Here is a 15413-nt window from a genome sequence, read left to right as displayed (position 1 = left end):
GGGAGGGGGGAGCCGTTCCGCTGGCCGGGGGGCATCGGCGAGGGCTGGCGGGACCGGTGGAGAGTGGCCCGGGGTTGGCAAGGGGGGTGTTACAGGAGACACTATCTGGCAGGCCGGGATCGGGCACGGCCGGCGCCATGTTGTACGGCACGACCGCTGCAGGTCGTCTCCGAGCGCATGTGCGGCCACGGACCCGGCAATTCTTCGGCCGTTTCTGTCGGGAAGGCCGGGGGTTTTAAGTGGCGCGGCTGTTAGCCCCCCCACCGGGCGGGGCGGCGCTGACATTGCTCCGACATAGCCTCAAAATCGGAGAATCCAGCTCTTAGTCTCAGGAACGGAGAATTCCGCCGCGTGATTCTAATAGTCAATAAAAGTAGAATAGATTACTTTAAATTACCTCTGTCTCCTGACTCTGTATTAGTTGATTGATATTGGGAGTCTTGATACCAGGGAAATATTTAAAGGCCATTATTTGGTGGTGACTGTTTCCTTAAATATTAAAATATATATTTTTTTAAATTTCTTAAATGTTTAACATATTACCTGGGAAAGTATGATTAACTGTCACTCCTCGCTCTCTGCAAAACTGGGCAGAGAAATGGCAGATGGAATTTAACCCGGACAAATGCGAGGTGATGCATTTTGGTAGATCCAATTCAGGTGGGAGCTGTAAAATAAATGGCAGAACCATCAGGAGCATAGAGACACAGAGAGATCTGGCCATGCAGGTCCACAGATCCTTAAAAGTGGCAGCATAGGTGGAAATGATGGTGAAGAAAGCATCTGGCATACTTGCCTTCATCGGACGGGGCATCGAGTATAAAAGTTCGCAAATTATGTTACAGTTACATAGAACGTTGGTTAGGCCACATTTGGAATACTGTGTCCAATTCTGGTCACCAAACTACCAGAAGGACGTGAAGGTTTTGGAGAGAGTACAGAAAAAGTTTACCAGGATCTTGCCTGGTATGGAGGGTATTAGATATGAGGAGAGATTGAATAAACTGGGATCGTTCTCCCTAGAGAGGTGGAGGCTGAGGGGCGACCTGATAGAAGTTTATAAAATTATGAGGGGTTTCGATAGGGTGAACAGTTGGAGGCTTTTTCCCAGGGCGGAAATGACAATTACAAGGGGGCACAGGTTCAAGGTGAGGGGGAAGTTTTTTACACAGAGGGTGATGCAGACTTGGAGAGCCGAAGGCCCTCTTTGTTTTGTTCTTTGTTCTTGTCTTCACAATCAAATAATTATTTTAAAAATGGTAGAATCATTTGCAAGTCTCTACCTTAAATAAAACTGTGATGTGGAGATGTCGGCGTTGGACTGGGGTGGGCACAGTAAGAAGTCTGACAACACCAGGTTAAAGTCCAACAGGTTTGTTTGGAATCACTAGCTTTCGGAGCGCAGCTCCTTCATCAGGTGAGTAAAGAAAACTCTCCAGCATAAATTGAGCTCCACAATAAGGTCCATCATATTCAGTCAGATTTTGAAAGCTATGTTAATAAAATGCAGTTACTAATGAAACACATTCAGGTTAATTCACTGAAGATAAACTATTTCCAGCAATTCAGAGATAGATTTCCTCATCTGTGCTAGTGCAGGAAGTGCTCCCCCTAGTGTTGTGGCACCAGTAAACATGATGTGGCGATGCCGGCGCTAAACTGGGTTGGGCACAGTAAGAAATGTCATAACACAAGGTTAAAGTCCAACAGGTTTATTTGAAATTACAAGCTATCGGAGCGCCGCTCCTTCATCAGGTGAAGTGGAGGCAGATTCACAGTCACAGCATATAAAGGAGAGACACAATTACAAGATAATTACAGACTGGAATGTGAAGAATGGTTGAAATGTGAGTTTTTACAGGTCAGCAAATCTCTGCAGGAACAGACAGTGTGAGTGGAGTGGTCCATTAAAGGCAGCCTTGTCAATTGCACTGGCAGAGAGCTGGCACAAACATCATTGCCCCAGTGGGGAAATTAACGGGTCCAATGGTTTGGGAAAGGCGGCCAAGATATGATGAACTCACTGGCTCATTCTGCTCAATCACAATCTGTTCATTGTTTGTTTTCAGCCGGTGATTGTGATGTACAACAACCCGCCTGTACAGCCCATCCCCCAGCAACAGTTGCCTGGGAACCCTCCTCCCTACAACGTGACAGTGATGGAAAATCTGTATGTTGGATAAGAACAGGTTTCGGTTGAAATTCAACTCAATGCGATTTAAATCATCATCCAGCGATTGACACAATAACATTTTCAGCATGTACGTTCATTTTCTGTTCACTTTGCTCTTTAGCTTCACGTGATTCTGCCAAGGCCACGTTTATTGGCCCAAACCTAATTTCTTTAAGATGGGGGCACAGAAACTCTCAAATGCTTCAGAGGGCATTAAGAGTCGCCCATTTACAATGGACCAGGGTTCCATGTAGGCCATGATGTGTCTGTTTTTTGAGGGGGGGAAGGGGGGGGGATCAAGGTGCGGCCAGGGGGGGGGAGTTGGGGTCAGGTTCAGGAATTAATGCTATTTTTCAATCAACTTGTAACGTATAATGGAGAGCAGAGGTCAAGGCTCCTCTTCAAGGCTGTGGTTTAGCACAGTGGGCTAAGACAGCTGGATTGTAATGCAGAACAAGACCAGCAGCGAGGGTTCAATTCCCGTACCAGCCTCCCCGAACAGGCGCCGGAATGTGGCGACTGGGGGCTTTTCACAGTAACTTAATTGAAGCCTTCTTGTGACAATAAGCCATTTTCATTTCATTTCAAATGATTGCTTCTGTTCTATGGAGTGTCAAGGTTTTCCGATGTTGTTGTATTGTCCTGAAATATAATAAATCTATACAAATCTAAAATATTCATTTATTGAACCTTGACAGCACGGAATTAAATAAAGTTCTCAAAAACATGAGGAGAGATGGTTAATGGTATTTGAATACAAGCGGACATACATCACTGTGCTGTTATCCTTTGCCTTGCGCTGAAAGAAATGTCCACTGATCGTCCAGTTCCTTTCTTATATCTGTACATTTCTCTATTCCCTGAAATGTTTGTCACTCATTTCAATCTTAAGCAGTTTCACCATCTGAAAGCTATTTTAAGATTCCAGAGAGGAGGGGCTGGATTCTCCAATTTGCAGACTAATCGTGGGAACAGTGCCGTTTTACGCCAGAAAAATGGCGCAGCAGTTGCACTGATCCTCCGTCCAGTGGAGGGGCTAGCAGCCGCCCAGCGTAGAACCCCGGCTTTACCTGCGGATACAGCCGGAGAATTGCCAGGTCCGTGGCCGCACATGTGCACGGTGGCGACCTGCAGCGCCCGTGCCGTGCAACATGGCGTCGGTCGCGCGCGGATCTGGCCTGCCAAAAACTGCCCCCCTGTAACCAGCCTCGCCACCCACGGGCCATCCCTGCCAGGGCGCCCAGCCCCCACCAAAGCCCACCCCTGCCAGCAGCACGCCCGCCCCCCTCCCCCCGACTGTGGCGGTGCTGGATGCAATCCGCAGCCTCCAGGCCGGGTTCGCAAACCTCGGCCCATCGGGGGCGGAGCATCGGAGAAGGCCTCAGGTGACATCCTGAGGCCGTGCTGACGACATGCTGCGTACTCTTCGAGTACGCCGTTTTTGAGGGGGCGCCCCGATTTCGGTGAAAACGGGGATTCCCCGGCCGATCTCCAAACGCAATTTCGACGTGGGCGACCGGAGAATCCCCCCCCCCCCCCCCCCCCCCCATAGTGGAGTAAATCGGTCTTTTCCGATTTGTAAACCAATCTTCTATTATATATCTCCCCTTGCATTTGTTATGTACGGCACAAATCTGATTAATATACAGTCACACTGAAACACAAATATCGCTCTTTGTTTTGGAGAAATGAGGTCCAGGAAAATTCTTCTGTTCGTCTCAGAATTGCAGAAGTGGCAGACACTGTTACGGGATGGGGGTGTCCACAGAAAATAATTTGAAGCAACATTTTTCTTTCCAATATGAGCTTCCTAACACATTAAAGCTGTTACCAGTGGGGAGGTGGAACAGAAAACATTCAGAAGAACTATTTCTAAAAAGGGAGATGTACGATGAAATCTTTTCATAACCCTTGATTCCCTTATTAAAAGCCTGTCCATCTCAGCCTTGAACATACTTAACGATCCAGACTCCACAGCTGACAGATTCACCACCCTCCGAGAGAAGAAATTCCTCCTCATCTCTGTCTGAAATGGACGACCTCTTACTCCTAAGATTATATCCTCTGGTCCTCGACTCTTCCACAAGAGTTACATGTTCTCAGCATTTACCCTGTCAAGCTCCCTGAGTATTCAAATGTCCCAATAATGCCGCTTCCCATTATTTGAAACCACAATGACTGCAGGCCCAACATACTTAACTTCTCCTCATAAGAATTCCCTCCATACCCGGGACCAACCCAGTGAACCAACTCTGGACTGCCTGCAATGCCAGTTTGGGTTTCCTTTAATAAGAGGACCAAAACTATTCACACTATTCCAGGCCTAACTAGTGCCTTGTATAGTTATAGCAGGGCTTCCCTATTTTTATATGCCATTCCCTTTTCAGGCTCCTGTCGGACCCCTACCGAGTCTCCGCCCATGCTGTGTCACACGGCGGGCGTGCCACTCCACCCGATTCCCCGTCAGACTCCTCTATTTCAGTGATAGACTCGGTTCCCGGCGGGGGTGGTGGAGAACTATATACAGCAATGAATTTATATTTACAGTATTTGATCAGAAAAAAAAAAGTCTTTTGAAGTCCGGTGCCAGTTTGAGATTTAACCGGTCCGGTGCCTTGATGTTCCGCTGGGAGCGAAGTAGCGGTGGCGGCGATGTCGATGCTGGCCTGATGTTCGGTGACTCCGGGAGCGTGCCGAAATCCTCTTCATCCTCGGGCATGGGCAGGGGGAGGACGGATGGTCCTGGTGGGGTTAATGCTGGGAGCGCCGGGGGCCGGAGGGGTGTGTGTGTGTGGAACCTGCTGGTGCCAGGTCCCTGAGGGAGACAGTATCTTGGCGGCCATCAGGGTATGCCACGTAGGCATACTGGCATGGAGCAATTGCACCCACTCCACCAACGGGTCCGCCTTGTGGAGGCGGACGTGCCTACAGAACAGAACTGGTCCTGGAGCTGCTAGCCAAGTCGGCAGCGACACCCCGGATATGGACTTCCTGGGGAAGGCAAAAAGACGTTCATGGGGTGTGTTGTTAGTAGCGGTGCACAGCAGTGGCCGAATGGAGTGGAGTGCGTCAGGGAGGACCTCCTGCCAGTGAGAGGCTAGGAGGTTCCTCGACCGTAGGGCCAGTTGGATGGCCCTCCATACCGTCCCGTTCTCCCTCTCTACTTGCCCGTTTCCCCGGGGGTTATAGCTTGTCGACCTGCTGGAGGCGATACCCCTGCTGAGCAGGAACTGACGCAGCTCATCGCTCATGAATGAGGATCCCCTGTCACTGTGGATATAGGCGGGGAAACCGAACAGAGCAAAGATAGTGTTTAGGGCTTTGATGACGGTGGCAGACGTCATGTCGGGGCATGGGATGGCAAAGGGGAACCTGGAGTACTCATCGACCACACTGAGAATATACGTGTTTCGGTCGGTGGAGGGGAGGGGCCCTTTGAAATCCACGCTGAGGCGTTCAAAGGGGCGGGAGGCCTTCACACATATTTATACTCCGCCTACTGGGCGGAGTCAGCAGGCAGGGACTACCAGCGAACCTATAGTACAGGTCCTACCTTACATCACCTAATACAGCTGCAACAGTGGTTTACCACAAGGTGTAGACGGAGTCAACGGATGGGAGGCAGGTTTGCGTGATGGACTGGGCTGTGTTCACGACTCTCTGTAGTTTCTCACTTGCAGGACATCGGAGTTCCTCAGGGTAGTGTCCCAGACCAAACCATCTTCAACTAATTGTTCAGTGACCTTCCTTCCATTATAAATGATGTGGAGATGCCGGCGTTGGATTGGGGTGAACACAGTAAGACTACTACGGACTACTGCAAAGAAGTGTACTGGCACCTCAACAACCAGGAACACAACAGACAGTTACCCTACCCGCAGATCCGACCAAGGAACACACCTGCCAACTCAACAGACTGATCAAGACCTTGGATCCAGAACTTCAGAGCACCCTACGTGCTCTCCTCCCACATACTACCCCGCGTTGGAGATCTCTACTGCCTCCCGAAAATGCACAAGGCCAACACACCAGGCCGTCCTATGTATTAGGCAATGGGACCCTGTGTGAGAACCTCTCTGGCTACATCGAGGGCATCTTGAAACTCATCGTACAAGGTACGCTCAGCTTCTGTCGTGACACGACAGACTTCCTACAGAAACTCAGCACCCATGGACAAGTTGAACCAGGAACATTCCTCGTCACAATGGACGTCTCGGCACTCTACACCAGCATCCCCCATGACAACAGCATTGCTGCAACAGCCTCAGTACTCAACACTGACAACTGTCAATCTCCAGACGCAATTCTGAAACTCATCCGCTTCATTCTGAATCACAACGTCTTCACCTTCGACAACAAGTTCTTCATCCAGACGCACAGAACAGCCATGGGGACCAAATTTGCACCTCAATATGCCAACATCTTCATTCACAAATTTGAACAAGACATCCTCACTGCACAGGACCTTCAACCGACACACCAGATACCTCGATGACATTTTTTTCCTTTGGCCCCACGGCAAAGAATCACTGAAACGACTACACGATGACATCAATACGTTCCGTCCCACCATCAGACTCACCATGGACCAGTCTCCAAAATCGGTTGCATTCTTGGACACACTCATCTCCATCAAGGACGGTCACCTCAGCACTTCGCTTTACCGCAAGCCCACGGATAACCTCATGATGCTCCACTTCTCCAGCTTCCACCCTAAACACATTAAAGAAGCCACCCCCTGTGGACAAGCACTCTGTATACACAGGATCTGCTCAGACGAGGAGGAGCGTAACAGACATCTACAGGCGCTGAAAGATGCCCTCGTACGAATGGGATATGGCGCTCGACTCATCGATCGACAGTTCCAACGCGCCACAGCAAAATACCGCACCGATCTCCTCAGAGGACAAACACAGGACACAACCAACAGACTACCCTTCGTCGCTCAGTACTTCCCCGGAGCAGAGAATCTACGACACCTTCTTCGCAGCCTTCAACACGTCATCGATGAAGATGAATATCTTGCCAAGGTCATCCCCACACCCCCACTACTTGCTGTCAAACAACCACGCAACCTCAAACAAACCATTGTTTGCAGCAAACTACCCAGCCTTCAGAACAGCGACCACGACACCACACAACCCTGCCATGGCAATCTCTGCAAGATGTGCCAGATCATCGACATGGATACCGCCATTACACGTGAGACCACCACCCACCAGGTAGGCGGTACATACTCGTGCGACTCGGCCAACATTGTCTACCTCATATGCTGCAGGAAAGGATGTCCCGAAGCGTGGTACGTTGGCGAGACCATGCAGACGCTGCGACAACGGATGAACGGACATCGCGCAACAATCGCCAGGCAGGAATGTTGCCTTCCAGTCGGGGAACACTTCAGCAGTCAAGGGCATTCAGCATCTGATCTCCGGGTAAACGTTCTTCAAGGCGGCCTTCAGGACGTGCGACAACGCAAAGTCGCCAACCAGAAACTTCTGGCCAAGTTCCGCACACATGAGTACGGCCTCAAACGGGACCTTAGATTCATGTCGCATTACATTCATCCCCCACCATCTGGCCTGGGCTTGCAAATCCCTACCAACTGTCCTGGCTTGAAACAATTCACACCTCTTTAACCTGGGGTTACCCCTATCTCTGGATCTGTAAAGGCTTAATTACTGCAAATGCTCGCATTCTAAGCATTGTCTTGTGTAGCCATCTGGGATGGTCACGTTCCGGTTACAAAATGTACACTCGCAAAGAATGCAGGGAAAATTGGACAATACTAAGAAACAAGCAGGTGCAAGGTCTGTATGTTGATTAAAACCTTAAGCTCTCAGACAGGACAGAAATTGCTAAGCAATCTACATACTAAGAACCTTAGTTCTACAACTAAGAACCTTAGTTAGGCCACACTTGGAGTATAGTGTTCAATTCTGGTCGCCACACTACCAGAAGGATGTGGAGGCTTTAGAGAGGGTGCAGAAGAGATTTACCAGAATGTTGCCTGGTATGGAGGGCATTAGCTATGAGGAGCGGTTGAATAAACTCGGTTTGTTCTCACTGGAACGAAGGAGGTTGAGGGGAGACCTGATAGAGGTATACAAAATTATGAGGGGCATAGACAGAGTGGATAGTCAGAGGCTTTTCCCCAGGGTAGAGGGGTCAATTACTAGGGGGCATAGGTTTAAGGTGAGAGGGGCAAGGTTTAGAGTAGATGTACGAGGCAAGTTTTTTACGCAGAGGGTAGTGGGTGCCTGGAACTCGCTACCGGAGGAGGTGGTGGAAGCAGGGACGGTAGTGACATTTAAGGGGCATCTTGACAAATACATGAATAGGATGGGAATAGAAGGATACGGACCCAGGAAGTGTAGAAGATTGTAGTTTAGTCGGGCAGCATGGCACGGGCTTGGAGGGCCAAAGGGCCTGTTCCTGTGCTGTACATTTCTTTGTTCTTTGTTCTTTGTATCACAACAAAACAGAACACAGGCCCATTTATTCCCAAGACACTTCCCAGGAAAACAGGTAGTACACTCCAGAGCCCCCAGCCCCCAGACACGTGCGCACCCCTGAAGATTGATGTGGATGGCCCCTCCACATTGTTAAACGGAGAGAGAATTACCGGTTGCGGTATATATGTAGAGGACGCGCAGGGACACGCCCTAGATGAAATTTCATTAAATTTGCCAGGACACTTAGGCTCGCAGGTAGCAGAGCTGGCAGCGATTGCATATATTGTAGACCACTCAGACTCGTTCCCGACCCCAGCAGACATCTATTCGGACAGTTTGTATGTCTGTAATAGTTTGACAGAATTCCTACCCCTGTGGGAAACAAGAGGATTTGTTTCTGCGGACGGTAAACCCCTACCCTCAGCCTCATTACTCCGCCATGTGTTAGAGACAGCGAAGGACAGGAAATACGGAATAATTAAGGTTCGCAGTCATCACCGTTCTTCCCCCCCGGTAACGTTAAAGCAGACGCCCCAGCGAAGGCAGGCTCCAGGCATGGTTATTTTTGGAAACCCCCCCCCGAAAGTACCCCAGTACACGCAGTTCACATCTCACAGACCAATATTCAGGATCTAGCGAAGGAACAGAAGTGGATGAAAAGCTCAGGGAAGTTTTAAAGGGTACCTTCCCAGCCCCGTATGATAAATACAAGAATGCAATCACCACACACGACGGTGTGATTTTAAAGGATGGCATTTATATAGTTCCCAGCCAGGCCAGGAACCAGATCATTTGTTTGTTCCATGACAATCATGGGCACCAAGGAATTGAACCCACCCTAGCCCACCTCAGACCGCTTTGCTGGGGGCCTGATTTAAAAATCGATGTAACACACTACATTGAGAATTGCTTAATCTGTGCCCAGAACAATCCGGACAGATATGCTAAAAAGGCCCAACTTAGTCATACCCGCCCGTTAATGGACCCTGGACAAATCTCCCCTACCCCCATGCAGAAATGGTTACAAGTATGTGTTGGTGGTCATAGACACCTTCACAAAATGGGTGCAAGCATTTCCATCGCGAACTAATACGGCCAAGACAACGGCTAAAATATTAACACACCACATCTTTACAAGATGGGGCCTCCCACGCAGTATAGAGTCCGGATCAAGGCTCCTATTGCACCGGATGTGTAATGAAAAACTTCCTCACGATTTTCGGCATTAGACAAAAGTTCCATATCGCATACCACCCCCAGTCAAGTGGCATTGTAGAACGAATGAATAGGATATTGAAAGCCACCCTCAGGAAAATGGTACAGCAGAATAACAGCACCTGGGATTCAGTACTCCCATTTGCTTTGATGTTTTTAAGAAACACGGTATCCACGTCCACAGGATACACCCCCCACACCCTCATGACTGGACGCCCCATGAAAGGCACTGAGTATTTACTAGGACTGGATTTGGCCAGCCCCGCAGTTACAGCCCTCACGCATGAAAATGCGGTTAAATAACTGATACAGAACATAAAGGCAGCCCAACTCGCAGCAGCAGTGAGACTTGGAACCAGGATGAAACAGAGCAAGGCTTGTTTCGACAAAACAGTACACGCCACTGAGTTTACAGTAGGGCAACAAGTTATGCTTTCCCTTTACAACCCCAGTTCATTCCTCTCCCCAAAATTTTCCGGACCGTACTCCATTTCGGACAAAGTCAGCCCCTCAGTATACAAAATAACCTATCCCAATGGAAAGTCTGCATGGTTTCACATAAACCAGCTCAAGGCTTACGGCTCGCAGAATAACCACACACACCACATCCTGCTCGCAGCAGCAGACGAGCACGCCCCGCCTACAGATGACGTATTCCTACCACCCCCAACCACTCCAGCCCGCCCTCAGACACGACTTCAACTCCGCTCCCAGAGGCACGACTCCGCTTCTCCGTTCCTTCAGCCAGCAGCGACAGCGACAGTGATAGCGATCACAATGACGATAGCCACAGCACACCATGTTACGACTATACCCCTGTACCAGGCCCCACTCCCAGCGAATCCGAGCATGATTCCACTGACCCATTTGAGATGACTTATATCAAAGTCCCTGACCCACTGCCCGATGATTACGGATTGAGGCATAGTCGCTCCAACCTCGGCACAAGATTCTATCACCGAGACAATTCGTTCAGGCTCATCCGGAATGATGAGATGGACCCCAATTCGCCCCAAGCAACTTTAGCCAAACTACTCCAGTCAAGAGTATGGCAGCCGGGAGAAGATGATGACATAGAGTCTGACTCCCACCAAACGAATCCCTTTGCGACCCTGTTCGCTATTGAGCAGTGAGGTGTCCAGATGATGGAGAAAAAAGGAACCGATGGAGAGATACGGTGTCCTTTCTGATGGAACCTGCACCATTTTCGTTGTATGTTTGTTCGTTAGTGTTAACGTTAAGTATTGTTCGTAAACCTGAAAGTTTTCACGGCCCCACGTCACCCCTCCTTTGACGCCCAACGCCTATTAGAGGAACAAGTTTGTCCCCAGACAATAGTTCAGAGGAACTAGTTTGTCGACAGACATGATTCATAGTTACTCTCCTGATTCGACAGGAAGCCCCCACGACGACCACATTCTTACCCGTTCTTGCCGGTTGCTCAGGCAGTGGAGAAACGGCATTGGTCCCCGCCCTGCCTGAGGACCTCCCTCTGGTCAGCTGCGCTCGGGTAGAGCACATACGGCATTGATCACCATCCTACCCGGGGATTCCACCCATTTCTTACCCGCCGCGGCCCATACGCACCCCATTTTGGCTCATTACGTTCGAAATTCTTTTGTTTGGTATTGGCAACCCGTAGGTTGCTTCCCTACGCTATTTACATCCTTAAACACTGGGATGGTAAATCACACAGGCTGCGAGATGGCTCGCAGTACGGCAGTATTTTTCTTAGATGTCTAGTCCAAATATTCGTTTTTTTTTTAAATGAGGGTGTCACAGATGGTGACCAATTATAAAGGGAAATTGGCAGCAAAGGACAGACAGACAGACATACGAGATCTTAAGCAAGATAATAACAGAAATTATGCTTCTGTTCACAGAACTCCGGAACCTCAGGAACCCCAGAGGAAGACAAAGAAGTAGACCGACAAAGATGAAGACAGCCTTTGTGTTCACCTGGATCTTAGCGGAATCCCTTCAGTTGCGCGCGGACGCTACCCCCCCTGACCCCTACCACACAAACCGTAAATGATTCCCACCCTTGTAATACAAGGAACCCCGAGATAACTAGCCCCGCGACAGCTAGCAATACCCCGACCTGGTGTGATAAGTTTATCGCCTGGTACTCACTCTCATATGTAGTCGAAGCACTCTTAGTGCTGGCAATACTGTGCAGTGTCGTGCAAACGTTTAGAGTTAGGAAATATCACTCTCGCACCCCAGTATACAGGTTTAGGTCCCCCATTTTCGGATTTCATCAGACCCCCGAACCCATTGGGATGGATTAAAGAGCATCTATTTTTCTTTATGTATTCTGTGGAATAAAGAGATGTAAACCTCTGTGTCTGACTGCCAGGCCAGGGAAATTTGTGTGCAGCTATTTTGTACAGGTTAAGATGTATAGATTTTTGGGATTGTTTGAATAAGGATAGTTTATTGAGAATAGTTAGAGGTTCCAGTTTTTTTATTTTTCTGTAATGCATGTATTACTGTCATAGCGCCCCGTAGAGTTTTATGATAATGAATGTATTTAAAATGGTTTAGGTAAAATTGTGTTGCAGAGGATAGGACAGTGTAGAGCCTAAGTATGGGTGCCCCGGTTGGTCAGAAGATGAAGACGACGTAGTAGTGTGATCCTTCACGCTTCGCATTGAGGATCGCAAGGAGGAAGTGTAGCCATCTGGGATGGCCACATCCCCGTTACAAAATGGACACTCGCAAAGAATGCAGGGAAAATTGGACAATACTAAGAAACAAGCAGGTGCAAGATCTGTCTGTTGATTAGAACCTTAAGCTCTCAGACAGGACAGAAACTGCGAAGCAATCTACATACTAATGAGCCATATCCGGGGACAAAAGGGAAACATTTAGATGCACAATGTTAAGGCAGACACTCCGGCGCCAGAAGAGACTAAAACAAAGCAGACCAACGGTCACCTAGGACACGCCCAGCAATCAGGGAACCCACCCCTCTATTGGAGGAAGATCGATACGAATGATTGGGAAAAGCCCAATTAATTGAGGCCAAGTTCAAGCCCGCCCAGAAGCGCGCAAAGCCCTTTTTAGTATAAAAGGTATTCCCCAAGGGAGAATCTTTCTTCTTTGGCCTTGGCGAAGAGAGACCCGCCGAGTTGCTGCATCAGACCAAGTAAGTTCCAAGTCAACGCACGCTACGAGATAGACACTCCCAGTTGTTATCCTGTAAACAGCTCAACCCAGCAGCCTCAGAACCGAGCAACGGCCATTATTCCTCTGACTGAGTGGGCACCCGAAGCTAAGTATAGGCTTTAGCAATAGTGATAGTTTAGTTTGTAGAGTTTATACATGAGTAGATTTGCCTGTGTGTAAATTAATGAGCATTGCTTTTGAACTTACTAACTGGTGTATCGAGTCTGTGATCAGTATTCGGTTCTGAACCTTGTGGCGGTGTCAAAAGATACCTGGTGATTCTTGAGCAAACGTAATTAAACAGAGCCAAATTAAAAGTCAAACAGGCAAAGTTAGCAACACTTGCATCTTTGACTTTGTCTATATATATGTTTCTGGAACATACCTCTTCATTCACCTGAGGAAGGAGCAGTGCTCCGAAAGCTAGTGTTTGAAACAAACCTGTTGGACTTTAAGCTGATGTTGTAAGACTTCTTACTGTGTTCCATTATAAAGTCAGATCTGAGCACATTCGCTGATGATTGCACAATGTTCAGCACCATTTCCGAATTCTCAGATACTGAAGCAGTCCATGTGCAAATGCAGCAAGTCCTCGACAATGTCCAGGATTGGACTGACAAGTGGAAAGTACCATTCACGTCACACAAGTGCCAGACAATGAAAATCTCCAACAAAGAGAATCTAACCCTTACCCCTTGACATTACATTACATTACCATTACTGAGTCTCTTGCAGGGGGCAGTGCCTGTCCAGTGCCCAAGGGCAGTGGGGGGAGGGGGTAATAGGGTGGACAGGTTGGGGGGTGGGGGCTCCAGGTGAACTCCTTTGCGCTGGGATAGCCTTTAATTTGGCATCCCGATCTTCTCATATAAAGTCTCACTTAAATATGGGGTGGGGCTTTCCGTAGCCCAACGCTAAAATCGTGTTCGCCCATCAGGCGGGGATTGGAATCCGACACCGAAATTCTCCAAAATGCCAACATCGTGGCATGTGCCGCGTGCTGCTTCAGCACCATTGGCGCATCATCGGCCGGCCCACCTGCGATGCTCCACCCCTGATGGACCGAGTTCCTTACGTCGCGGGACACATGTGGTCTGAGCCGACGTGCCAGCTGCGGTCTGCGTCCAGCGTCGCGACACTCGGCCAGGATCCATGTCGCTGGCCGGAGCGGGGGGGGGGGGGGGGCTTCTGCTCGGGCTGGGGGTACTGATGGGGGATGGCCAGGATGTGAGCTGTGGGGTCGTGGTTTGTGGGTTAGGCTCCGCGCACGGCCGGCAGCATGGTATACGGCGTGTCCGGTGCAGGTCGCCAGCCGTGCGCTTGGGTGGCCTGGGACCCGGCCATTCCCGGCGTGATCGGCGGGCAATTCACAGAGCGCCAGTGCAAGCCCCTCACCGGTACCGGAATTGGTGAGGAGGTTGCGCCGATTTGCTGGTCGTGAAACATCACGGGTCCCACAATGGCATCGGCACTTAGCCGCAGAAACGGAGAATCCCGCCCCCGGTCTTCCACAGTGATGGAGAAACAGATATTCTGTGAGGTTTGCGAGACTTCAGATTTCTCTTCCTCAAAAGGTGGTAGAGGCGGAGTTTTTGAATACTTTTCAGGCAAAAGTAGATTCTTGACATGAAAGGGGATGAAAAGTTCTGGGGCAAGGCGGGAATGTGAAGTTGAGTTTAATATTAGATCAGCCATGGTTTTATTGAATGGCGGAGCAGGCTCGAAGGGCCTATTCTTGCTCCTAATTTACGTGTTCTTTATCTAAAATAAAAACTGAAAATGTTTGAGATCTTTGAAAGGGTGTGCACCTGAAACATTGGCTGGAAAGTCTGACATTGGCTGACGGCTGGCGGTGGAATTCTCCTCTCTCGCAAGCAGCCCCCCCCACCCCATGGTTTTCCCGGCGGCACAGGGTGGCTTCAATGGGAATTCTGATTGACAAGAAGTGGAGAATCCCGACACCAGTGATCAACGCCCTGTCAAGAATAGGTGCCTGGGAAGTGGGACAATCCCGTCCATGCTCTAAGCTCTTCTTTCCACAGATGCTGCCGAACATGTTTGGTGTTTAGTGCATTTTCCGGGTTTGCTTCAGATCTCCAACAGCTGCCTTTTCTTTGCGTTCAATTATTTAACCATTTAAAAGTTTTGAGCTTGGGTGTATATTTTAAGGACTAAGTTTACTCCAGTTAGACTATCCAACACAGGGCCTGAAGTCAGTGAGATTCCAGCCAGATGCACCAATTAGTTCATCGATCTTTTTCACCACAATTTTGAGCAACAAAATTTAGCATCTTGTCATGCTCAGCGTGGAAGCAGAATTCTGAGATGCAGAAGGATCTGGGTGTTCCAGTGCATGAGTCACAAAAAAAATATTATGCAGGTACAGCAAGTAATCAAGAAGG

General features: G+C 49.1%; 1 protein-coding gene across 2 annotated transcripts in view; it reads left to right on the top strand.

Moving 5' to 3' along the window:
- Positions 1–2450, top strand: part of LOC140389253 (membrane-spanning 4-domains subfamily A member 8-like) — a 35379-nt gene extending 32929 nt beyond the window's left edge. For both annotated transcript variants that reach the window (XM_072473432.1, XM_072473431.1), the window contains exon 7: positions 2070–2450. In XM_072473432.1, the coding sequence (XP_072329533.1) occupies positions 2070–2183 (114 nt within the window). In that variant the 3' untranslated portion in view covers positions 2184–2450. The remainder of the gene's footprint in view (positions 1–2069) is intronic.
- The last annotated feature ends 12963 nt before the right edge of the window (positions 2451–15413 follow it).

This window comes from Scyliorhinus torazame, chromosome 14, assembly GCF_047496885.1.
Source record: "Scyliorhinus torazame isolate Kashiwa2021f chromosome 14, sScyTor2.1, whole genome shotgun sequence".
NCBI lineage: Eukaryota > Metazoa > Chordata > Chondrichthyes > Carcharhiniformes > Scyliorhinidae > Scyliorhinus > Scyliorhinus torazame.
This window is presented reverse-complemented; position numbering and strand designations above follow the sequence as displayed.